The 25,359-nt window shown below is 39.3% G+C and overlaps 1 protein-coding gene across 4 annotated transcripts in view; it reads left to right on the top strand.

The window, feature by feature from the left end:
• WLS (Wnt ligand secretion mediator) overlaps positions 1-25,359 on the top strand; it is a 100,540-nt gene that overhangs the window by 21,307 nt on the left and 53,874 nt on the right. For all 4 annotated transcript variants that reach the window (XR_009608182.3, XM_060626529.3, XM_060626530.3 and 1 more), the window contains exon 2: positions 20,852-21,124. Coding sequence is in view for 3 of the 4 variants with exons in the window: in XM_060626529.3 (XP_060482512.1) it covers positions 20,852-21,124 (273 nt within the window). In the remaining variant the exon portion in view is untranslated. The remainder of the gene's footprint in view (positions 1-20,851; positions 21,125-25,359) is intronic.

Consider the following 25,359-nt stretch of genomic DNA (forward strand, 5'->3'; position numbering starts at 1 on the left):
GTGTGTGTGTGTGTGTGTGTATTGTACCACTGTTGGAGCATCAAGTGGCTGGTGAAGATCATTAGTGACACTTCCTGGAACTTGGCCAGGCTGTTGGCTTTGAAGTGAAGCTCATTGCAACACATGCTCCTGCTGAGCTGGATGTCTGTGTGAAATGGATGGCAACAGGATGTCCCAGCAGATAAAATGAGGTTCTTGAAGGCATAGGAAAAGCTTTAATGACTGCCCAAGCAGAGCAGTATTTCTGGGGATGGTTGGGAAACTTGAGTAGATGTTACAATGGCTTGAGGTTTCTTTAGGACATCCCAGAGTCTGTGAAGCAGAACAAAGAATGAGCCAGCATGTTACTGTAGTCCCTGAACTGGTTTAGTGATGGGCTAACAGAAGGAAGTGCACACGTGGCTCTTGCCTTCGAGCAACATAAATTTGATTGGAGAGACAGGATCAATAACATTAGACAGTTTGTCATTAAGGTCAAAGTTGGGTGAAATAGAGTGTGTTCTAAGCATTTTTTAGATCAGATAAAAAGGTTTGTTTTTTGTTTTTGTTTTTTTTTGAAGAACTAGAGAGTTTGACCTGGGCCTTTGAAGTCTGGGTGGTCATTTGAAACACAACTTTATGTGCATAATCCACAACAAGACTCACCTCGTTTAAGGCACTAAATTAAAAATGAGCTTAATAGAAAAAGGTATGAACAGAGTATCAAGAGATCTAACTCTGGCTTCTTTTGCCTCCATAGACTTATCACTCAATCCCCATGCTTCTTCTTACCTTTATTATTTGCTAATTGGACATGGTAATGCTTTCCCTTGGCAAATAGAAACATGTCTTTATAAAGCCAAATATGTTGGCCTTTCCACCCGTTTCTTTCCTTTTTATTAGAAAATCCTCAGTAAATCCTCAGAATCTTTAGGGTACCTACAGATTAGAAATTTGTTTAGATGGTGATTAAGGTCTATTTTAGTGCTTTGCTGAATTCTGAGGAATGTAAGGAGGCACAAAACATGATAATCTGTTCATCTGTGGTGTTATGGAAAGAAATCACTGGATGTGAAATGAACGAGTCTGGGAATTGACCACTTGCCAGCTGTGAGACAAGGTTTGCTTTTAGGATCCCATCTGTAACCGACCATAGATCTGTGGGATCCATGACAGTGATGTATAAGAAGATGAAGATGGTACTTATCTTTTGTAATGCACCAAAAACAAAGTGGCAGTGTTTTAGTTGATTTAAGTATGCAGGACATATATCTAAGAATATTGTTAGTAAAACAGAACAGCATATTACAAAAAGAAATATTAATTGAACATTTACTGTATGCCCGGAATATGCAAAGTGTTTTATACACGTGATCTCAACTACTGAGGTCGTTGAGTTGGAACAAGAATCTTTGTCTCACTTTTGTTTTTATGTTTAAAGATCTTAGAGACCGGAGGATCCTTAAAGCAGTGTTTTGGACTTCCTTAACTTATTAATTGTATTAAAAAAAGAACCCAAAACCTTTATTCTAAAAGCAATGGAGTTTGGGGGATAAAACCTGGAGGTGGTTGTAAATTGACCAGAAGGTTTACAAATACCCATAAGGACAGGCATTATGTTAGACATTGTGGGCAGGTCCATTCACCAGGGCCTTCCGTCGGTATTTTCCTTTGTGAACTCTTTTGCTGAATGTCCCATCATCCTTTGTTGAGATGAGGTCCTGTTCATCCTGTCTGCTTTCACGACATGAATGTTTTAGGAACTCTCCACAGACTGGCTGGATTGTCTCTCTGGGCTATGAACAGATTGTGTGGGTGATGAGACAAGTAGGTAAAGACTCAGCAGTCAACAAAGCGAGTGGAAAGCTCTTTCTCTGGCTTTCAGAATGGAGCTTGGACACAAAGGAAACTTCGTTAATCATGCCTCCTTTGTAATCAGAATGGTGGAGGCATTTTTTTCAGCCCACTATTATTTTGTCTTCTGTCTCGTCTGAGTTAGACCAATTGTTATAGCTAATTGAGGGGTTAAAAATTTCCCAGACACAGCCAGGCAGAATCAACTTCACTTGATAAAGGAGTGGGTCAGTTCTGATTGGAAAACCAATTCAGGTGTGGGCCAAGTTTCCTGCAGTCATGGCACTGGTCTGGTAGGATACCCTTGTCCAAAATCTACATGGTGGCACCTTTGTGCTTAGATGATGAAAATTTCATGTGCGTGTGAGAAATGTGGAAGAGATGGGTAAGACTTGGCGGTTTTGATGAGTTTACAAGATCCAATCACTTTTTAGTACTAAGTCCCTAAAATAAGCACTGAATGGAAAACTTCAAGCATCTCAATTTACCAAGGAACCTTAGACAACTTACTTGTTTAATCTTTCTATAGTTGCTTTCTTAGAAATCAAAGAAGGATAGTAATCTTTGGTATCCACTTAACCAGCATTGTGTAAAATAATGAGACTGTAAATGCTTTGAGTGCCCTGGAGATGAAGAGATAGGGAACATTCTCTTAAGTATTATTCATATTTAATATGCAAAGATGAATCAGAATAATTTTTTTAAACCTGTTATGCTTTCAGCACCTTTCTTTTATAAGGGAAGTTGTGTGCCTTAACAGAGGTTGACTTTGTAACAATTTAATTTTCCAAGACACGTCCTGCAAATTTATAATGTGGTTGATTTTCCAAGAGGAAAGTTTGAGGTTAGCCCTGTCCTCTCTCCATTCCCTGACTCTAGTGGTTAGATGTTTTATAATGAATTGTTGGTTGAGGGTGAATCAAGGGTAGTGAAACCAAAGACAATATTAGTGTTTTACGAGACAGCTGATCAACGATAACTCTAGCTATCCCCTAACTGTGTGTTTGCCTATTTTCTTTTTTTTTTTTAAGTTTATTTATTTATTTTTGAGAGAGAGAGAGAGAAACAAAGACAGAGACAGAGTATTCAAGCAGTCTCTGCACTGCCAGTGAAGAAACCAAAAGGGGGCTTGATCTCGTGGACCCGTGAGATCATGACCTGAGCCCAAATCAAGGGTTGGATGCTTAGCTGACTGAGCCACCCAGGCACCCCTTGCCTATTTTCTTTAAATGGAAATTTGAAACCAAAATAGTGAGAAGTGGCTGTAATTTCCAAGAAAGAGGCACCACAATGTTTTAGGGTTGGAAGAAGAAAAAGCTGCCTGATCCTTGGTCTATTTTTCTTTTTTACCCCCAATACCCCCTATCCCTTGGTTATCTGTTTAGAGCAGAAGGAGAAAAATCCCCCACAAAGTCTGATCTGATCTCACCTAAATATTTTCTTCCCAGGCATGATTGGAGTTTACCTCTCCTATTATGGTGATAAGCTACTACTGATGCTTTCTGCCCAGTGGAGACTCCACTGCCCCTATGTGCTGTTTGTGTGTTTTCAACAGGAATTGTCTATTTCACGGTTCTTCATAGAAACAGATTCTTGTTTTGTAAGGGGCCTGGGAATTTGTCTAGTCCAGCCTCACCCACACTGGGGTCTCCCAACAGGGATGGCCTCCCTCCATCACCCTCCCATTCCAGTGATGAGTTAGCTGTTCTTTAGACAGCATGTTTAATTTTTTGGTCCAGTTGAAACACTATGATGGTTCAATGTTCTTTCTTATCATTTAGTGGAAAGCTGGTTTCCATTACCACGTCGTAATTTCCACTCACAAATCCTGGATTTTCCTTTTGAAATAATCTAGAACATGTGCTTCCCTTCTGTTAGACAGTCGTCTTTGAAATCACTGAAAATGATTACCATTTCTGTCTGTTGACTTTCCGTTTTCTAGGTGAAAAACCTTTGGTGTAGACTCCTTACCATACTTGCTGTCCCTCTCTGGTGATTGTATTCCCAGTCAAGATTATCTCAGCTACTATGGCAACCAGCTACTGCTTGTTGTTTCTACTTTAGAGGAAACCACCATTTTCCTGTTTTCAGTAGAAAATCTGTAATTTAGAAGTCAACATGCTAATGTCCTTAGAACAAAAGAATTTATATTTCTGGTGGTCAGCTTATTGCAGACAACCTTGAGGTTTGCAATTCTCTGTGCACTGGCCTCACCATATTAACTCCTATACCTTATACCAAATGCATTTCCCAAATATCTCTCTGCATTGGTTTTTCTCACTAAGAGACATAGTGTGGCATGAGACAAAGAAAGACTGTAGGCTCAGATGAGTTTAGGTTCAAACCCCAGTTCAGTTGCTTACTGGCTGTGACCTTGGATGAGTTATTTACATTTCAGAGCCTCATTTTACTTATCTCTAAGTGGAGATTATATCTACCACTTCTGTATAAGAATGAAAATCAATCAAGTTAAATCCCCTAGCCCAATACGAGGTACATAAGAAATTTCCAACAAATAGTAGCTGTTGTAATAATTTATATTTTGTAGATGACAGCCTGATGCAGACAGTCCAGCAGGTAGGCAACTGCAGTGGTTGAGAACTTGATATCCCTGTAGTCGCAAATTCTGAAAAGGGAGTGTCACAGAATGGCTTGTGAGGTATAAATATTTCTTCTAAGCCTGGGTGATTGGGATAAAACAGGGGTTCTCAACTAAGAGCAATTTTGTCCACAAGGGGATATTTGGCAATGTCTGGAGACAGTTTTGATTTTCATGACTTGCTGGGGGAGGAGGGAAAATGCTACTAGCAACTAGTGGTACGAACAGCTAGCATCCTACAATGCACAGCAGCCTGCAGTGCACAAGATGGCCCCGAGTTATCCAACCCCAAATGTCAGTAGTGCCTAGGTTGAGAAACCCTGAGATAGAAGGACAGGAGCAAGACATCCAGGAATACTAAGAAGGAATTGGCAGGTGTAACTGTCTGATGACGAGGAGCCCCGGCTTCAGACAAAATACTGAAATAAGATGATGACTAGTGTAGCTATAGCTCTAACCTCATTTAGTCTAGCCCCACCATCCTAATGTGCCTTTCTAAGATGTCAATCCTTTCCAGCTTCCCAATGTCATGTGCTAGTTAAATAAATCCTGCCAAAGGTTTATATGAGGTTTTTGTGCCTGTTATCTTCTTTTCTTATGCTGACCCTACTAAAGACATGAATGACCTGATTGGTCTAGTCTTGAAGTAGTCATTCTGTCACAGAAATGGACAACCAACAGAAGTAAGTTTAATATAATGTAATAACTTCAGTTCTTTATTTCTACTGCCAAAACATGGTGAAATTCCCCTTTCCTTTCCCATCCACTTTGATGCTTCTAGCCTCTCTTCTAAAATCTCTAAAAGACTGATTCGCCTCTGATAAAACTGCTTCTCCAGCCTAAGCCTATTTCTTCTACTGGCCCCTTTCTCTTGATTGTGTATCATGAAAACCCAGAGAGTCCATCTAGTGACAGCTGAACTCTCATGGGGGCAGGGGCAGGTGAGGGTGTGCAACAGAACAGGCAAAAAGTATTCTCTGTATCTGTAGGGAAGATAGGGAAGAGGGGAAGGAGTAGAGAAGATGTGTTAACATTTCTGGCTATAATTATTTTATAATAATAACTGTTTATAAAAATAAAACAGTTTATAAAAATAACTGTGGAGAAAAGGTGTTATAGTCCCATTTCACTGTGTAGAAAACTAAGGGCTAATTTTGTGCTCCCTCAAACAACAATACTCCTAGGGTATTTCTCAGGGAATGACATCTGAAACATACAAGTTAAAGTTCTTTATGGAATCATCTCTGAGTTGGGGCCAGTCACTGAGTGACAAGGAGAACCTCTGTTTTTAATGACCCAAGATCCAGACCTTCTAGTTCTCTAAATGTTGGTTAATACATCCCTCAGGGGAAGATGACAGGCTAGAGAACGGGCAGTATGTGCCATCTCCCACCAGATTATTCTTCTCCATCTGTCGACAGCATTGTTATTCCCAAGTTAACATTTAAGTCCTCACTATGTGCAAGGTGCTGAAATAGGCTCTTCCTATTAATTATTTTATCCTCACAAGAAATCTATGGGGTGGGAACTCCTAGTAAAATTTTACAAAAAGGAAACTGGCATTCTGTAAAGCTCTGTAAGTTCCCCAACTGAATTGCTAGTAAGTAATAGAACTGGGATTTGAATCCAAGTTTTGCTTGTTTTGTTTGTTTGTTTGGTTGGTTGGTTTTGGGGTTTTTTGTTTTTGTTTTTGCATTGACAACTTTTGCTTTTAACTTCTCTTATTCTGATCTTGTAGAATATTTCATGTTTCTTCAGCAACATAAAGAACCTTCCTGTAAAAGCAGTTCCCTTGCTGCATTGTGACCATTGTTTTTCTCCTGTGGAGTAGTTTTGTGTAAAGAGTAATCTGGGTAAATTTTGAAATATATTAAGAATCCAACAGTTTAAATGGAAAATTCGAATGAATGTTAGGAGTTGATGTCTCATTAGCAAATTTTGTCAATGATCTTTTGGCTTAGGGCAGTGTGTGCCACAACTTCCATTTCTTCTGAATAATAGACCCAGCTCTGGTGAGCTTATTTCTATCATCCTGAAAAATAGAGGTTGGACATGCTCCAGATTATTTCATTGTATTGGAATGTCTTTGTGTTGTAGTATACTGTGAGTGTACGGGCCACTGGCTGGAAGCTGGAATGGAGTTTTGCTTTTTCATCCACTAAACAATTTCATTATGATTGGATTGGACCCACCTTCCCATGGTTTATATTATGGAGATACATTTCACCATGCTGAATACATCAATATGAAGTTTTACAGTTGGACCTTGTTTGCCCTTGCTTTCTAGCTCAGTTCAGTGGTCTCACCAGTAGTTGGAAGATAGAAAACACCCAGAGACCCTTCTGACCCCTAACAGCAAAAGAACAGAGTAGGATGATTAAGGTCTCTTCCTCTAACAGATGTGAACATCCAAAGGAAATGAGGGGACAAGGGGCCTAGATGGACAAGGCTTGGCAGCCTCTACTCTTGGCATATAAATTGACCCTAATTTAAAAGGATATGTTTTAACCTTAAAAGAATGACTTTTGCCATAACATAGAGTATAGAAATTCCCATAAGACTCATGGAATTTCTAAGTCAGAAGTGACTAACAGTTAAAATACCACCTTTCACAGTTGAGAGAACTGGGACCCAGTGTTGATCAAATAATTTGCCTGGTTAGTCATATATCCAGCACTAGAACTCAGCAATCCTGCTTCGTGGGATAATTCATTCTGCCAAATTTCTTCTCAAATCTGCAGTAGTTCAGGAATAGCAGACGAGTTTGTGGCCCCGAACTGGAACGGTAAATGTGTGAAGGGGTGTCATGGAATGTTAATGCTGAAGAAAGCCCTACAGGCTGTTTTTTCCTCCCCATCTAGTGCTCTAATGTTCTCTGCACGCTTTGCACTCACCAAGTGTTACCGGCAGGAACACCTGTATGCACACAGGTGTGGGCTGTTCATTGTCTTCAACTGGTGACCTTAGGATCCTCAGATTTTACTGATCTCAGATTTCCTTCCTTAGAACCTGCAACTTTGGGACTACCTAGGATAAATCTAATTTCTCTTCCAAATCTCAATCATTCACGTATTTGACCTTTTATCTGTAACCCCTTCCCTCTGGCCCCCTCTAAACTGAGCTGTTTTCTGTAACAAGATGTCAGCTTCTACATATTCTACCTGTGACAGGATTTGTTTTCCTTTGATTCCTTTCCTAGCAAATAACATTACCATCCATCTGCTACCCATGCAAGAAACGTGGGAACATCCTTGACTTCTCTTTCTCACTCACATCCCACACGGATCAATAGGGTCTGTAAATTCTTCCTCCTGAATAGTGCTTCCTTCCTACTCACGATTGCATCTACCTGTCACCATTCAGAATTCCTGTGTGTCGTCTCAAAAAGTCTGGTACCCATCCCATGCTCCACAGTTCTTTCACACCGGGTCTTCCATTGTTTTTCTTTGCTAGTTCTTTGGGAACTTCCATATATAATTCATTAGACTGGTGAGAAAAATGCCTTTAGAGATGCTGGGTAAATAAACCGTTCGTGTAGCTGAGTTTTGCCCAAATTTCTGTCTGGGCCTATTTTGTAGATTTGACCTCAAAAGTAGGATTTGATGCCTTTAGAAGGGGTGTTTGCTTTTCTCTCTAATAAGACTTGTTTGGAGGATATTAATGGCCAGAATTTTCCCTCTGTGTGTTCTTAAGAATATAGATTTTGCTATTAAATCTTCAAATATGCAGCCATGAATTCTATACATTTAAGGCAAAGGTGTGAACATTTTATCTCATTTTGTCCTCAGTTTTCTTTCTAGCATGCAGGCATTGATCTCCATAGGGCAGTACTCAAATAGGATAAATCACTCAAATAAGTTAGTCCTACTTTTGAGAACCTCAGTTTTCAGAAAAGATGCTTGAGAGTAGTTGCCTAAACATGCTCCCACAGTTTTAATGTTGGCTATAATCCCTTTGGGAGAAATTTTTCAGAAATTACCATGTTTTTCAGGGCTCCTGGGTGGCTCAGTCGGTTAAGTGTCCAACTCTCGGTTTGTCTTGGTAAGTGTCAACTCTCAGGTCATGATCTCACAGTTTCGTGAGTTCGAGTCCCACGTCAGGCTCCACACTGGCAGTGTGGAGCCTACTTGGGATTCTCTCTCTCTCTCTGTCTCTCTCTCTGTCTCTCTTTCTCTCTCTCTCTCTCTCTCTCCCCCTCTCTCTCTGCCCTGCCCCCACTCATGCTGTCTTTCTCTCAAAAAATAAACTCAAAAAAATTTTTTACTAAGAAATTACCATGTTTTTGCTTGCCTGTTGTCTGTCTCATACACATTCTTTTGATGTGTAAATTTACTTTCTTTCCTGTAGACTGGGATGATAGTATTTCAGTTTAGGAAAAGTTCATTTTGTTGTTGTTGTTGTTATTTGTTTGGGTTTTTTTAAGTTAATGTCTTTTTAGTAATCTCTATACCAAATGTGGGGCTCGAACTTACAACCCTGAGATCAAGAGTCATGTGCTCTGTCTACTGAGCCAGCCAGGTGCCCCTAAATCAGCATAATTTAATGTTAATGTGTTTGTTATGACAAAAAGACCCTTTAATTCAGGTTTGGAGGATGCACATGTTCAAATCTCTATGCTTGGTGTCACAAGGAGCAAAAATGTGGTCCCTCCTCTCAGGAGCTTGTAATTCTGTAGGGTTCAGAAGATATGTTTGCAAATAAAGTGGAATGCTATAATAAGGACATAAACCAGATGATCTTGGCATCAGAGGAAGTAAGGATCATTTGTTACTGGAGGGATATTGGTGAAGGCCTCAGGTGCTGGCACATTATAGGCATTTAACAGATTGAATGAAGGAGGTGGCACTTGAGATAGAACCTAGAACTAATGAAAATATTAAAATATTTAACAGTCGTGTGGTGATTTTACTTAATTTTGTTATTTCAGGGCTTTTAAAAAACCCAACATTTCCTAAGAGTATGACTGTTAAATTTGCAGTTTACCCTTAAAATTTACCTCTCTGCCTTCAATTCTAGGGAATTCAGAAGTTCTAAGGTCTTACCTTTTCTTTGAATAATCAGGGATTATTCCTGGCATTTGTGAAATTCCAGATAAAGCCATTAATAACCCTTGTTGACCTTAGCTTGTACTATCCAGCACTGAAGTTCTGACCCTTCAGAATGCCAATGCCCCCTTTTGTTTTTTTAATTGCTTTGCATTGTTCTGAACAATAGAATAGAGAGAAAAACAAATCAGTAAATTGCATGAAGCTTTCTATTGGGCCGTACAGCCTCCATTCCCTAGTATTTCACATGTGTGAATGGGAGACTTTATCATTTTGGTGTCACTGAGAAAACCTTCGTTAGTTCAGGCTTTTATCTATTTGGTGACTTCCTGAATGTTTCCATGGATGGAGAACTTGCCCTTTCCTGAGTCAAGTTGTGCCATTGTTTGCTTACCCAAATTGTCTAGCCTACCTCTAACTTGTATCCTTGGCCCTTATTCTGCCTACAAGATCTGTCATAGAGTCATCCATGGCAGCTCTGTCATGTGTTCCTGAGTTGGATTTTCTCTAGGCTGAAATTCTAGCCTAGAATCTGAACCCCAGTAAGTTATGGGAGAGTAGCCATTAGTTTCTGTCTGTGCTTTTTGGGAGCTTCTTTCCACCACGCCTTTATGGTACTCTCTGGAGGTACTTTGTCACTGACTGAGTCTCCCAAATGAGCTATCCTGATGGTTCCCTTTATGTGGTGCCCAGTCCAACGCTGGGTAGTGTCTTGTTGGTGGAGCTTCAGCAAGTTCCCAATGGCCCCAGTCAGTCTTTCTCATCCATCTCTTTGCTCTACACATTACCCCTCAGGTAATTTGAGAGAGCTAATTAATAGTGTGAGCTAATAATCGAGCAATGGAGAGGCAATGTGATGTAGTGGAAGGAGCGTTGGTGGTTTTAGTCTGAGCTCTGCCGCTTGCTGGTGGGACACAACCCATCAATCTTCTCCTGCGCGGTAGGGGTCATTGTAATGATTTATCTGTTTACTGTGAAGATTTGATGACCCAAGCATGTGAAAAGTGCTTTGTACGATGTAATGTGCAGTCCACATATTAGTGTTTGTGTTAGTGTTTGTGACAATATTGACAAAAGGAGAATATCTGTGATTTATGAATAATCAATTATAAGTAACAACTATGTGAAATTTATAGAGTGTGACAGGTACTCCAGAACAAAGCAGCTGTTTCTCCTACCATGTTTAATTTGGGGCTTTCCTAACCCTAAAATTTTAATGCCAAAATGTGCCGGTGGTGAGCTTGCTCATGAAGTGGGGCCGGTTGCCCACCTTTTTGTCACCCCTACGGCTGCAGCTCTGCCAGAGCAGCTTTGGGGGCCCCTCCCAGGGCTCAGAGATTTCCCACACAAGAGCTGGTTCATCCTCCATGCTGGGTTTATGAGATCATAGCCAAGGTAGTAAATTATAAGATGCTATAATTCACTTTCCATAGGTGGTCTTGGCTACATTCCACAGCCTTTTGGCTAAAAGGTGGCTGATTTTGAAGCACTGGCACAAACTCAAAAATTCAGCCCAGATGACTGGTTAGCCGAGCAGTGAGCAATAACATCAACAGATGAGCCATTTGGTTTTTCTGTGGAGGTCTTTTGTGTTTACTTCATGTGCATTTAATTTTTACTGTTTTGAGTATTTCTGGAGTGATGGAGAAATAGTAATTGCAGGCATTTTTCACAGACAGAGGTTAGAAAAAGTAATTTGATGTACTTACATTGAAGTGATTTAGTTTTTCTTTGCTGCTAGATGTTAAAGGTGGGGGTCAGGTTTTTAATCTGAATTCAGGGTTTGGGATTTCTCTCCCAATTAGCATGTCTAATGGTCAACAGATTTTATGTACCCTTTGGTGCCAGGCTGTTTATGTGCATTTTATTTTTTTCATAAAAATTTTTAACCGCCCCCCCCCCCCCAAGCCAAAACTACACCAGTCTTGAGCCTAAAGTAATCTCATGTTTACCACAGCATTTCAGATACTATGTAAGAGTTTGGCTCTGTGTCCCAAAGCACTCTAATTTTTTTCCTCTTGGTTCCAACGTTCCTCATTTCCACGGGATCCAAGCCAGGCAAATAATGGAAGCCAAGTGGTGCTGCTTGCTTGCCGCGTAGGTTCTGACAAATATAGAGTAATTCTTCTATTCTTCAAAGCTGTTACATCTTTGGCTCCAGAACAATGGAGTTTGCAGGCCAAGCATTTAAAATCCTCATCAGCCTGAGATGTAAAACATATAATATTTTTCAATATTTTTTTATCAGAATGAATTACACGAGCATGTGCTGTAATTTCTGAAACTTTGCCGTCAAAATGGCTGTGTCATTTATGCGTGAGTTTACGTGGTAGGGACCTATTAGTAAGTGCTTGACTTTTGTGCGTGCGGTACAAATTACTTTGCATGCAGCTTGGCTGTGTGGTGTGTGTGTATGTGTGTTTGTGTGTTTTGGTGGTAGTAGTTTAGAGGAATGTTCTGCTGTGTTTAAAAATTTAGCTTTCCTAGAACAGATGTTAGCATAATTAACTACTTACTGAAAATTGCTGGCAAGAACGAATTACATTTCACTTAGCATACCCCATTACATGCACTAGGGCATAGCTAGGATAATTCAGAAAATCACCTCTCCAGGTCTTGGCCCTCTAGACTCACTTTCAGCTGCCCAGTAATTGAGATTGAATTGTGAAATAATATTTCACTTAATAATCTAGTGAGATTTAATTGGTATGGTTGAAATATAGGAGAATTTCATTTTCAAAGTCAGTGGCAGAAGTGGAGTGAATGTCCTGACCATTATAACTTCAGAGCAATTTCAGTAGAGGAATTAACAGACTGAGTCAGTTAATTCCGAGGCACTAAGTCAGTTTAACACAAGTATTTACACTTTCTTTAGCTAAAACTTTTGAAACTGTCATTATAATGGGACATTCTACAACTTGGATACCTGCTGTAGCAGATACTAAGAAATCTTTTTAGGAACTGACCTGGAGGGAACGGTAAGCAGAATTGGCTCAAAGAATTGCTAGTCGTCTAAAAACCTCCCAACTCAACCAGATAATATGATCTGGCTACTTCGTTTGTACAGTATACCTACCCCACATGTTTCCTTTTAACTAGAAATAAAGCAGGAGGTTTTTGAGCTTGAGAAAGGGAGACAGAATCTCTGAGGGAACTCAATTTAACACATTTAAAAGCTAATTTCTAAATTTAGCTGAAGTTTCTTTTAGGTTAAATAAGTGCTTTTGGGGGCCTTTGAATAAAAACTGTACTTGTACAAATAACAGAAATTTATCTGGTCTCCTTGGTTTCTGCCACCTATGTTCCTTTTCCTTTCTTTTCTGCTCCTCTCCTTGAGGCACATCAAAAAAATCCTCAACACTCCCTGGAGTTATCCAAGGGCCCGAATACCCAATACATTTCATATAAGTTCTCATTAAGGCAAACATAGATATTCAGATAGGCAAAGTATAGAAGCAATTTGAGTGTCTGATATTTAATGAATTATAAATCCATTTCATTGTGAAACAGTAGAAATTCCTCTACATTACAAAGGGAAAAGTAGTTTTTAGCTACCTTTAGCTTTGTAGCTCAGGTGAATGTTGTGGAGGCTTACATTATCCAGCTACTGCTTTTGTTCTCTACTTTTCTAGATATGGACTGCAGCCAAGTAATTCTTAGTGTGCCCCCAACATTAATCCTCTCCTTTTAAATCAGCCTCAATTCTTCTTTTAAAATAAAGTCTAGGGGTGCCTGGGTGGCTCAGTTAAGCATTTGACTCTTGATTTCAGCTCAGGTCATGATCTCACGGTTAAACATTAAAAAAAAATAAAGTCTTGGGGCACTTGTGTGGCTCAATTGGTTAAACGTCCCACTTCGGCTTAGGTCATGCTCTCACAGTTCATAGGTTTGAGCCCTGCTTCAGGCTCTGTGCTGACAGCTTGGAGCCTGGAGCCTGCTATGGATTCTGTGTTTCTCTTGCCTGAGCGTGCTCTCTCTCTCTCTCTTGCCCTCTCTCTCTCTCTCTCTCTCTCTCTCTCTCTCTCTCTCTGCCCTTGCCCTGCTCACGCTCTGTCTCTCTCACTCCCTCAAAAATAAATAAACATTGGGGTGCCTGGGTGGCTCAGGCCATTAAGCGTCCAACTTTGGCTCAGATCATGATCTCACGGTTCATGAGTTTGAGCCCCACATCGGGCTCTGTGCTGACAGCTCAGAACCTGGAGCCTGCTTCAGATTCTGCGTCTCCCTCTCTCTCTCTGCCCCTCCCCCACTCTCTCTCTCTCTCTCTCTCTCTCTCTCTCAAAAATAAACATTAAAAAATTTTTTTAAAGAAACAAACATTTAAAAAGATTTTTTAAATTAAGTCTAATATCTACTTTCTATTTTCTAATATCCAAAATCTTTTAGGAATGAGGTAGAAAATAAATACATGACATTATAAAACACAGATAAATAAACCAAGCATTTGTATTTTTATGGGTGTGAAGATCATGACAGCAGATTTTTAACTGTCACTAGATTTCAAGAGTTAGAGCAACCTCCTTGAGTCACTAGAAGAAGGTATCTGTTAGCAATTATGTCTACATTGTTTAAATCAGGGTGTATAGTTTTGTTTTCATTTCTGTCAGCTAATTGCTATGGTGAAAGTAAAATTCTCTGAAATATTTCTTAAATACATTTGACCATTTTTACCTAAAATCATTACTTTTTCAAACTGAGGAGTTCTGATTATTAATGTTCATAAACATAACTTACCTTGTTTTTACATGCAGTTTTCTTTCTTTCTTTCTTTCTTTCTTTTTTTTTAAGTTTATTTACTTATTTTGAGAGAGAGCCTGAGAGAGAACAAGCGGGGAAGGGGCAGAGAGAAGGAGAGACAGAATCCCAAGAAGGCTCTGCACCATCAGCCCAGAGCCCAATGCAGGGCTCAAACTCGTGAACTGTGAGAGCATGACCTGAATTGAGATCAAGAGTCAGATGCTTAACCGACTGTGCCACCCAGGTGCCCCATGACTTACCCTTTTAACTGGTCTGTTCTGCACATTGCTTCCCCTTATAGCCCAAAGCAGATTAATCTTTAAATATCACCTTTGTTGCAGGAATATATTCTTCCTCTGGTTTAGGTGATCTAGACTTCAAAGGAGCTCCTTGAAGGCCCAGTTGCCAGGATAGAAGGCAGACCTTCTCCATTCCCTCCCCACCACCCTCCTCCTTTTCTTTCCAGGAGAGTTCATGGCTAGCCTCGTGGCTACCTACAGGACAGAGATGGTGTCTCAGAAGGAAAGAGCCCCCTAAATACAAACTCTCTGCTATTTGTGGATCTTTCTTTATTCTTCCTTACATCGCTCTGTAGAGTGGAGCAGAGCTGGTAGGGAGCAGAAGCCGAAGCACCCTAGTAGAAGGATGCCGCTAATTAGAGGAAGCACACAAAGTTAGGCTGATACTACATTTTCAACTATCAAATGATCTCTTTATAAATTTTAAGACTCAAACTCAGACATCTGCAGAACTTACTGTCATATGCTAGATATCCTGTGATCTGGCACAAGCTCTTCTCCAGTGTCTTCCCCACTCGGCTGTCCCCCTTTTCCCTCTGGCCAACTGACACGTGCTCTCTTTCAAGGCTAAGTCCAGGCCTCCTGAAGTAGTACCGCCAGCCCCACCCCTCTTTACTGCTGGTGCATCCTGCGCAAACCTCCGTCCGAGCAAGTTTCAATCAGGATGTACTTCTCTGCCAACTTCTCAGCCTCCCACACTCAACTGTGAGCAACTCGGGGTCTGGGACTGTCATTTGACTCTATCTTTAGTTAGCACAATGCCCGCATAATAATGATATTCCTAGATAATTGCTAAAGGAACCTTCTTTACTTGTAATAAAGCAAAGAAAGAAATAGTCTGTGCTGGCTTAAACGGAGACCATGTGTCATGTTAGCATGTTGTTTTAATTTTATTTTAACTTTTCTAGGAGCCAACTAAGTCTTGTATCTCTGTCCAACTCTTTAATGACAGGTTCTGGAGGGAGTAGGGGCTAATGATTTGATGTTGACTCAACTTTGAGCATGATAGCGGTAGTGGTTGGCTAGATGGTAATTTGTAAACTGGACAGCCATTTGAGATGCTATAACAGGAAGCTGGCTGGAGTCAATGAATATTGTTCCAAAAGGAGTACAGGTTTAGTCATTGTTCACTTACATTTTTACTCAAGGTTATGTTGTAATGATGACTGGAATTTTTACCTCATTCTAGCGAATTCATTTCTCTTACCTCCCAAGTATCTTTCTGTTGCCCTTTCTCAGGTAATGTCAGGATAAATGTAGCATCCGAAATTATAATTACTTTTTACTGTGAATTATTTATTGCCCGATAACCCCATCATTTGTACATTTCACATGGCTGGAAAGCTGATGTCTATTGGGTTCACTGTAGCATCGAAGAGTACCTAGTGCAAAGTAGGTACTTAAGACATATTTGGTGAATGTAGTATGAACCTTTGTAATTTATGTTAATTGAAGAGCCACTGAATTTTCAAAGAAGCTTCAAGATGAGTTTGTGCAGTTTTTCACCACCTCAAGTTAGAAGTCTTATTGATTTCATATCCCTTTAAAATTAAATGTCATATAGTATCACATTTCACAATTCCTGTACTGTAGCAGAGAGGTGGAGGAGGCCAAAAATACTGGCTGTTGAAGTCCAGATAAGGAAAGAAAAAATGGCCCATGTTTGACATAGTAAACGGAGCTGAACTCAAAACAGGTCAGAGTTTTCAATGAATAACTTGTGGTTTTATGACTTCTTTGCATGATCTAAATGCGGTCTTAAGCTACCACGAGTTAACCAATCCACAGTGCCTGGGCAAATTCACTTTTGGCCAGATTGCTCTGACTACTAAATTGCCCTGATGTTAAAGTAGCTTTTGGCCCATTTTTTTTCTCCGCAAGTAAATGCTATGGATGGGTAGAGGGGACATTTATAATGTGTGCTGAGGCAGCTGGGTGATATTGCATTACTATCCTAGGAATACTGAGGAGTGGTTATTTTTAGCTTTCACCTGAGCAAACATGACTCAGTTTGTTGACCTGAATCCATCCAGCCCCTTCTTAAATATACAAACTCTATTAATCCTTAAACCACGCTAGTGACTAAGTAGGGCCTTCGTTACATATACCTGTTAGTTGATTGTGGCTTCTTCAAAGGTTGCAGATAATTTCAACATCTTCCATTTTATTCTTTTCTCTTACAGTAATATCCTTCATACTTCTTTTTTTTTTATTTAAAGACAGAAAGTAAACTTTTTTTAAATTTTAGACACTGTTTTACGATGCATGTAGTCACAATTTTGTCTGTAGCTAGTGAAAACACTTTCTATTAGGTATTATCTTTGTTTTTAGTTCTCTGATAGGCTTTCTACCTAAAGAAACACCTGGGAATTCACTTTTAACTGTTGTAGGAGATTGTCCTAAGTTGTAAATATATTATTGCGAGAACATGAACTGTCCATGTTTGAATATCAGAATGTCTTTTTTACTTTCTCAAACAATACAAATATTTTGTGTTTTGAGCACTATTGGAAAAATTGAAGATGTTGAATTATCTTTAGGTATTTAAGGCATGTAAAAGGTTTTTGAGACTAGAGACTAGTCTCACAATTTATTTATTTATTCATGTGTAGAAAAATATTTGTGATTCCCATAGTATAACTTGAGATGCACTTGAGGCTTCTCCAAGTTCATTGCCATGAGATTTATGAAAATATTAGTATTCCTGGGATTTTTTTTCTTTATGCAAGATACACTAGACTAATGAAAGAATGAAAATAATTCAGGCCGCTACAAAGGCAGGCGTTCACTGTGTCCATTAAAAATGCAGCCTTTGTGCCCGTAAAGTGTTCAGCTTCTCTGTTATTAGGTTTGGAATGTGGTTTTGGAGCTTAGCTGAGGAACTCAGCTAGTTATTTTTCATTTTGGTCTAAGGAGGGAGAGACTTGTTTTTCAAAGTGGGGGGGGGGGGAGGGAAGAAATTAAAAAAGGTTAGGTTCATTTTAGAAGAATCGAAGTTTTAAAATGTAGTAACTATTTTCTGCAGCAAATAGTCAGTTTGAGTATGTTAGCCAAAAATAGAATTCATGACTTTTGTCTCCATGTTTATTTCTCCAGCCACATTAAGCATTCAGTTAAATGTGCCATTTAGTTTTTCTAATGTCAGAGGGCTATTTGGCTGAGTCAGCATAACCAAAGTTTGATTGATTCATATTTCTAATAAGCTAGAAGTCTGACTTTAGGTGGATTACATGTAAAATGTCTTCGTGATACAGCTTTGGGTTTTATTTTTTATTTTTTTTCAATTTTTTTTTAAACATTTTTATTTTTTGAGACAGAGAGAGACAGAGCATGAACAGGGGAGGGGCAGAGAGAGAGGGAGACACAGAATCAGAAGCAGGCTCCAGGCTCTGAGCCATCAGCCCAGAGCCCGACTTGGGGCTCGAACTCACGGACCGCGAGATCATGACCTGAGCTGAAGTCGGACGCTTAACCAATTGAGCCACCCAGGCGCCCCACAGCTTTGGGTTTTAAAGAAAACCTTCCCTTGCATGGATTTGTGGTGCTTCTGTGGTGTACTGAAAGACTTTCAGCTAGAGTTCAGTTGTGCTGTGTTTCTGGGTAAGTTTTAGTGGACATTGCCCCAACTCTCTGCAAACATAACACTTTACTACTCAAAATTTACCATTAGGACAGATATTTAGGGATAGAAAAATATGTATTTGAGCATTAGAAGCAGGGCAAATATTAATAATGTACTCTTTTGCCTCCTAAGTGACTTTCCTCTTGCTTTACATATTTCTCTAGGTGTTATCTGATCTCTATTACAAAAGAAATGATTTTTGCTCCTAAAAGGTCTGAAAGTACAGTATGCCAATTATAATATGCACAGAATTAGACATTTAAACTTGCATAATTTATAATGTTTTCCTTTCCCTGCTCATTTCCAGAGATAAGTTTTATAAATACATTTTTAAAATATATTGTAATACCAGGACCCACATGATGAAAACTGTGAAAATTTTCAAAGAAATATAAACATGAACTCTAGTTAATGGAGAAGCAATCATTGTTCTTGGATAGGAAAACTAAATGTTGAAAAAGGATGCCAATTCTGTCCACATTCATTTGTAGATTTAATGCAATTTCAGTCAAATCCCAGCGAAAGGATAAAAAGGATAAACTTGAATGGATTTGTGGAGGGGATTTACCCTACCAGATACTGATACAAACCATCATTTTATTGGATTCAAAACAATGTTGTATTGAGCCATGATGTGACAGTCCAATACATGAAATAGAGCAGATTTCCCAAAAACCTCTGTTTGGTTTACATGAGATAAAGGCGGTATCCTAAACCAACAAGAAAGGAGAGTCTGTTCAGTAAAGAATAATTTAAATATTTAGAAAAAATAAAACTTAGAACCTCACTTCATCTTTTACATCAAAACAAATTTCATATGGACCAACTATTTAAATACTTAAGAAAAAAAGAAATTGTAAAAAAAATAACTAGAAATTAATAAATGTGGCTGTTCATTGAATTTGGATATAAAGAAAGTCTAAGCACAAAATCATGAGAAAAAGCAAAACAGACATTCTACATAAAATCTGGAACTTCTCTAGATTTAAGTATGCCATAAACAAATTTAGACAGCAGATGGGAAAGTTAAGGTAAGTTACTAGCAAAAAATATTAGGCAAATAATTATTTACAGACAACCTTTATAAGCGAGGGGGATTTTGAGAAATTAAATTTGGTGTTATCATGTGACTGATTATTTTGCAAACACTGGTTGAAAATTTTTAATCATATAAAAATGTAAAAGCTAATTTTTGTACTTTTCATGTGCTCAAACACTGTTCACAGTACATACTTTTCATGTTAACTCCTTTAATATATACAGTGACTCACAGAAGTACATATTATTGTTTTTAAAAACATTTTTTTTAATGTTTATTTATTTTTGACAGAGAGAGAGAGAGAGAGAGAGAGAGAGAGAGAGAGAGAGACAGAGCATGAGCGGGGAAGGGGCAGAGAGAGAGGGAGACACAGAATCCGAAACAGGCTCCGGGCTCTGAGCCGTCAGCACAGAGCCTGACTCAGGGCTTGAACTCACAGACTGCGAGATGGTGACCTGAGCTGAAGTCGGACGCCCAACCGACTGAGCCACCCAAGTGCCCCAGAAGTACATACTATTGTTATTGCCATTTAAGAGATGAAAAAATACACATAGAGAGCTTTAGTAATTCACCCAAAAATTTCTTAGTGTGAATGAGTGGTGACACAGGTAGGAATTAGGGAATCAGGATGGGGCACCAGGCAGGTTGGCCTGGAGCTGGTGGTACTCACCACTGAACTACTCTGCTTCTTTAAGTGAATGAAAAGAAAAAGCTACAAACCTATGTATGTTGTGATCCTGTTTTATAGAAATATATGTTAATATGTATGTATTTTAAAGTCCTATAATTCGTTTATAATTTTTTATCTAATTACACACTCATAGAAAAGACAGTATTTTGATATTTTTCCAACAGTGTTACTTCCCTCTAGTGGGATTTTGGGTGAATGTTGTTTTGAACTTTAAGATTTCTGTATTTTACAGATTTTCTTTTATAATCACCTAACTGTTTTACAATCACAAAACAGTGTTTTGGTTTTTTTTTAATGTTATGTAGTTCAGGTGTGATGATGTCTTTTGAAATGCACAGATCAAAAGCATGGCTTTTCTATATCTCTGAAGTAGCAGTCAGTGTTTCAGTTTCTACCTCTGATAGGTACCATACTAAGTGAGGGCCTGAGGTCAACCTAGTTCTTTCTCTCGATCAAAAGCAGGGTTAGAACTAAGGAGAATCTTAGAAACCTACTGTCTTGGTCAATCTTAGAAACTAACCATCTTGTTTCTCAGATGAGTGTCCTGAAACCACTAGATTTAACCAATTTACCCAAGATGAACTGACAGTAAGTTGTTCAACCAGGCTTCAGACGCAGGACTTCTGACTTCAGACACTGTGCTCTGTGAAGTCCCAGAACCCTCCAAGCCCTGAGGCCTGTGGAAACTGAAGCACAGTTGATTTTTGTGACATTTGTTTGGAGTAAGGAAGTAATGGAACCAAAGTGGTTACAAATATATTCTTTCAATAAAAGTGATGGTGATTGAAGACATAATGGGAAGGCTCTTAGAGATACTTTATGACACCTGTGGAGGTCACTGAAGGATCCTCACTTGGATTTGGGGGATCCCTAGATATTACTGATCCCAATTATAGAAGGCGATATAAAAATTGGGGACAAATGTTAGCCAAAAAATGAGCACTTCAGTGGATGATTTTTCTAAATCAGAAAACATTTTCTTTCAGCTCCAGGGCCCACGACGGCAGTGTCCTACATGTCAGTGAAATGTGTGGATGTCCGTAAAAACCATCACAAGACAAAATGGTTAATGCCTTGGGGATCCAACCAATGCGACAAGATCCGAGACATCGAGGAAGCAATTCCAAGGGAAATTGAAGCCAATGACATTGTGTTTTCTGTCCACATTCCCCTTCCCTCCATGGAGATGAGTCCTTGGTTCCAATTCATGCTGTTTATCCTGCAGCTGGACATTGCATTCAAGCTGAACAACCAAATCAGTAAGTGTTCTCTCTTATCCCTTTACTACTTTGGACATTTTTCCCTTCAGGTTCTTTCAGAGCCAGTTCTAATAACAGAAAATGAAAATATTAATAGCAGAAAATTACTGACTACTTGCTAGGCACTCTTCTGAATATCCTACTTTTACTAATCCGTTTCATATTCCTAGCAATTTTGTGAGATAAGTCTTATTATTTCATTTTACAGATAGAAACCTTGGGCATCAGTGAGGTTGCTTAAGGTCAGGTGAGAGAGTAGAAGGGCTAGGATTCAAACCCATGCAGCCTGGCTTCAAAGTCTTGCCCTAAAAGCCAAGCTTTCTCACCTTTCTAGTGTTAAGAAGGAACTCATCCCAGCAGAGAGATTTGAGGATTTCTTAAAGGTCCCATGTTGAGAAAAGCCATCATATTAGTCAAGATCCCTGTCAAAATGGGAATGCCAACCCATGAGCACCCATTTTCCCATAAAACTAGGGTTTTGTTTGTTTGTTTTTTTTGTTTGTTTGTTGTGTGCGTGTGTGTGTGTGTTTAGCTTACTCAGCTGTGGTTCAAGATTCTGAGGACATGAGACATATACACATTGCATGAGCAGGAGATTACTGGATGATTTCTGGAAGACAGATCTATGTGTGGCATCTGAAAACAGTATAGGGAAACTTAAGTTGAGAAGGAAGAAAACACTTTTTTTTAATGTTTTATTTATTTTTGGGAGAGAGAGAGAGCGTGCAAGCGAGGGAGATGCAGAGAGGGAGGGGACAGAGGATCTGATGCTGGGGCTTAAACTCACAAACCTTGAGATCATGACCTGAGCCGAAGTCGGGTGCTTAAGCAACTGAGCCACCCAGGTGCCCCTAGGAAGAAAACATTTCTTACTGACACAGGATCCAGGGTGAGATGGAAAGAGGAAAAGGTGTGTTGGAGTCCTCTCTGCCTGAGGCATGTCCATGGATTAAAGCATCACTGTTTCCAATTCTTATTTTCCTGTATAGGCAATAATCTCAATATTTAATCATTAATTTCATTTTCTACAGGAGTTACCAATACATGTGCTTGATTGGCCTCTTATTGGGAACAAAAAGATATGCTAAGATGACTTTCCAGAATAGAGAGCCTCTTCCATTCATTCAGTCTTATACCCATTATTTCAAACTGTTGTGGAGTGCCTACTACCACTAGGCATTGTGCTGATGGCTAGACATATGGATACAGATACAGATGAAGACACTGTCCTTTAAGGGGTTTATAGTCAAGTGGCAATGATGAGCAAATAAACAATCATTCTAGTATGATGTGCTAGGGGCTGCAACCACGGTGTGCACAGGAGGCTGTGGAAATACAAAGAAAAGTCTTTAGAACGTGGAAAGGGAAGACTGCCTTGGCACACACGTACATGTGTGTATGTACATGCGTGTGTGTGTGTAGAAGTGAGCAAATAGATATTTAAAGTGAGTGTCAAAGAGTGAAAACCCAGATGAGGAGTTGGGGGTGAGGGTGGGGACAAATAAAAGAACATTCAATAGAAGGAATGGCTGATATGAAGGTCCAGATTTGCACAGCCTGAAGCATTCCGTGGTGTATTTTGTATTTCACATGTTCACATTCTCTTGCCTATTTGTCTTCTTCATTGTTTGTGTAACACATTTATTCATTCACTCATTCAGACTTCATTATGTCCCAACCGTATGTTAAACACTAAGTACTAAAGATACAAGACTGAACAAGAACATGTTCTTTTAAGGAGTTGGGAAAGACAGTGTTTGGGAAACATTTGACTTACCAAAAAGAAAGATATGTGCTACAATGAGAGGAATATGCAATGTTGTGACACTGTGATTTGTAAGAAATGTGTATTTGGTCATTCAGATCACCAAAATATACTTCTCATATATATTTGGTCTTTATCCAGTTCCTGGCTTACAGTTCCCACAACCCTTGGAATTTCCTGAGCGATAAGAACAATGGGAGCATCTTTTGTTATGATATTTGGTGCATCAATCCATAAAGGTGAAATGGGTGTCTTGTTCATAACAAGCCCCTTTCCACCACAACTGGGCTTATATACTGGGGTGACTTTTGGAAAGCACTAAGGGTGGGGGCTGGTTGCCAGGGGAACCAAGCATGAAAACTCTTGATTTTCAGGGAGGGGAGAGGAGCTGAAGGTCGACTCAGTCACCAATAGCCAAAGATTTAATGAGTCATGCCTATGTAATGAGACCTCCATAAAAACCCCAAAGGAAGGGATTTCAGAGAGCTCCCAGGTTGGGAAACCAGAACACCTCCTATGCTACCCTGCTGGGCCACAAGCTTTATGAGGAAACAAGGAATTCCTTCCTTCCTTCCTTCTTTCCTTCCTTCCTTCCTTCCTTCTTTTCTTTCTTTTAAATGTTCGTTTATTTTTGAGAGCGATTGGGAGGAGCAGAGAGAGACAGAGACAGAGAATCTGAAGCAAGCTCTGCGCCGGGACTTGAACTCATGAACCATGAGATCATGACCTGAACCAAAGTAGGACACTCAACCCACTGAGACACCCAGGTGCCCCCAAGAAGGAATTTCACTAGGGACCTTGCCCCATGTAACTCTGATCTGGCTGTTGATTCATATCCTTTGTAATAAATTGGTAATCTAGTGAGTTAATGGGTTTTCTGAATTCTTTGAACTGCTCTAGCAGATTAAACCCAAGTAGGGTTTTGTGGGAACCTCTAATTTTATAGCCAGTTGGTCAGAAGTACAGGTAGCACCCTGGGCCTGAGATTGGCATGTAAAGCGGAAGGTTCCCTGTGGAACTGAGCCCTTACCCTTTGGGATTAGGTGCCATCTCCAGTTAGATAGTGTCAGAATTGAGTTGTGTTGTAGGACACTCTGCTGGTGTCAGAGAATTGTTGGATATGGGAGTACCCACTCCCAATACACACGCGCGCGCGCGCGCACACACACACACACACACACACCCTATTTGGTGATCAGAACCTATTATATATATGTTAACAACTTCACAAATGAATTACTTCCCAGCAAATACTAATCCTAAATATTAAAAATGCCTTCAGTGGTGAGGCTTTAAACATTTCTATATGTAAATGAATTTCAACGTCTTCTGTTTTTTTTCTCTCTCAAGTATGTATTCTGCCTCCAAAATATATTTTATCTTCATCTAGAAAAAAGATTGTACTAAAGATTCTTAAAAAAATTGTTAAATTTCTTGTAACATGAGGGTCCATACCTGATGGGGGCAGACTAAAAAATTAAGATCAGCAACTAACAGCTCCTTCAATGAATGTATAAAGTAACTGACACCGTAGAGCCATCAAGAAAACCAGGTCAATAAAATACTTTTTTGGGGCAGTAGCTATAGGTGAGAGCTGTTAACTTTAATATGAGAAGGTTACATGTTAGGTTTGTGGGAATATTTTTTCCCTACATTTATTCTCTATACCTTTGTTTACGGACACTGAGGAAGGCATCAATTAAATAGTGATTACTTGTCTGCTTATAGAGAGATTTTTAATTGTAATAATATTTATAAGATGCTGGAGGTCTATGTTTTCCTCTGATCCTGTGTTAACACATGAGACTGCTGTCTCCTTTTTATATTTTATCATTAGTTTGGATGCCTTTCTGGCAGAAGCAGTAGGACAAGAAAGAAGGGATCAGAGGTGTGGTAAATAGGATCCTATTATATGTGAATGGCTTCCTGTTTATCAGAGATTCAGCTGTAACAATATTACCTCAAATGTAAGGAGAAGTCAGGACCAATTCTATTTTTTTCTTTAAACTTTCTTAGGCAGTCGATGAAATGAGTTCCAGATTTCAAATAAGAGATTTTACCTATTTGATATGTAAAATTTTTCTCTAATAAACATACCTTTGAAGAGTCTTTGAGCAGATAAAATAATCTAAGAATTATGTATTGTATTTTAATTTGAAAGGGAGAGCACCAGTGGGGAAGAGAGAGTGTGGGGGGTGTAGGGAGAGAAAGAGAGAATATGAATATCTTAAACAGGCTCCACACTCAGCATGGAGCCCGATGAGGGGTTCTATCCCATGACCATGACTGTGGTATCATGACCTGAGCTGAAATCAAGAGTCAGTCATTCAACCAACTGAGCCACCCAGATGCCCTAAGAATTATATATTTTAAATGACTTTTAGTCATTTGATATTAAATGTATATTCTTTTCAGACTTTTCCATTTAAGGTGATACTGGTTTTAGCTAGAATTTGAGATCTTGACAAAC

Source organism: Panthera onca, chromosome C1 (assembly GCF_046562875.1).
Source record: "Panthera onca isolate mPanOnc1 chromosome C1, mPanOnc1 haplotype 2, whole genome shotgun sequence".
NCBI classification, from domain to species: Eukaryota; Metazoa; Chordata; class Mammalia; order Carnivora; family Felidae; genus Panthera; species Panthera onca.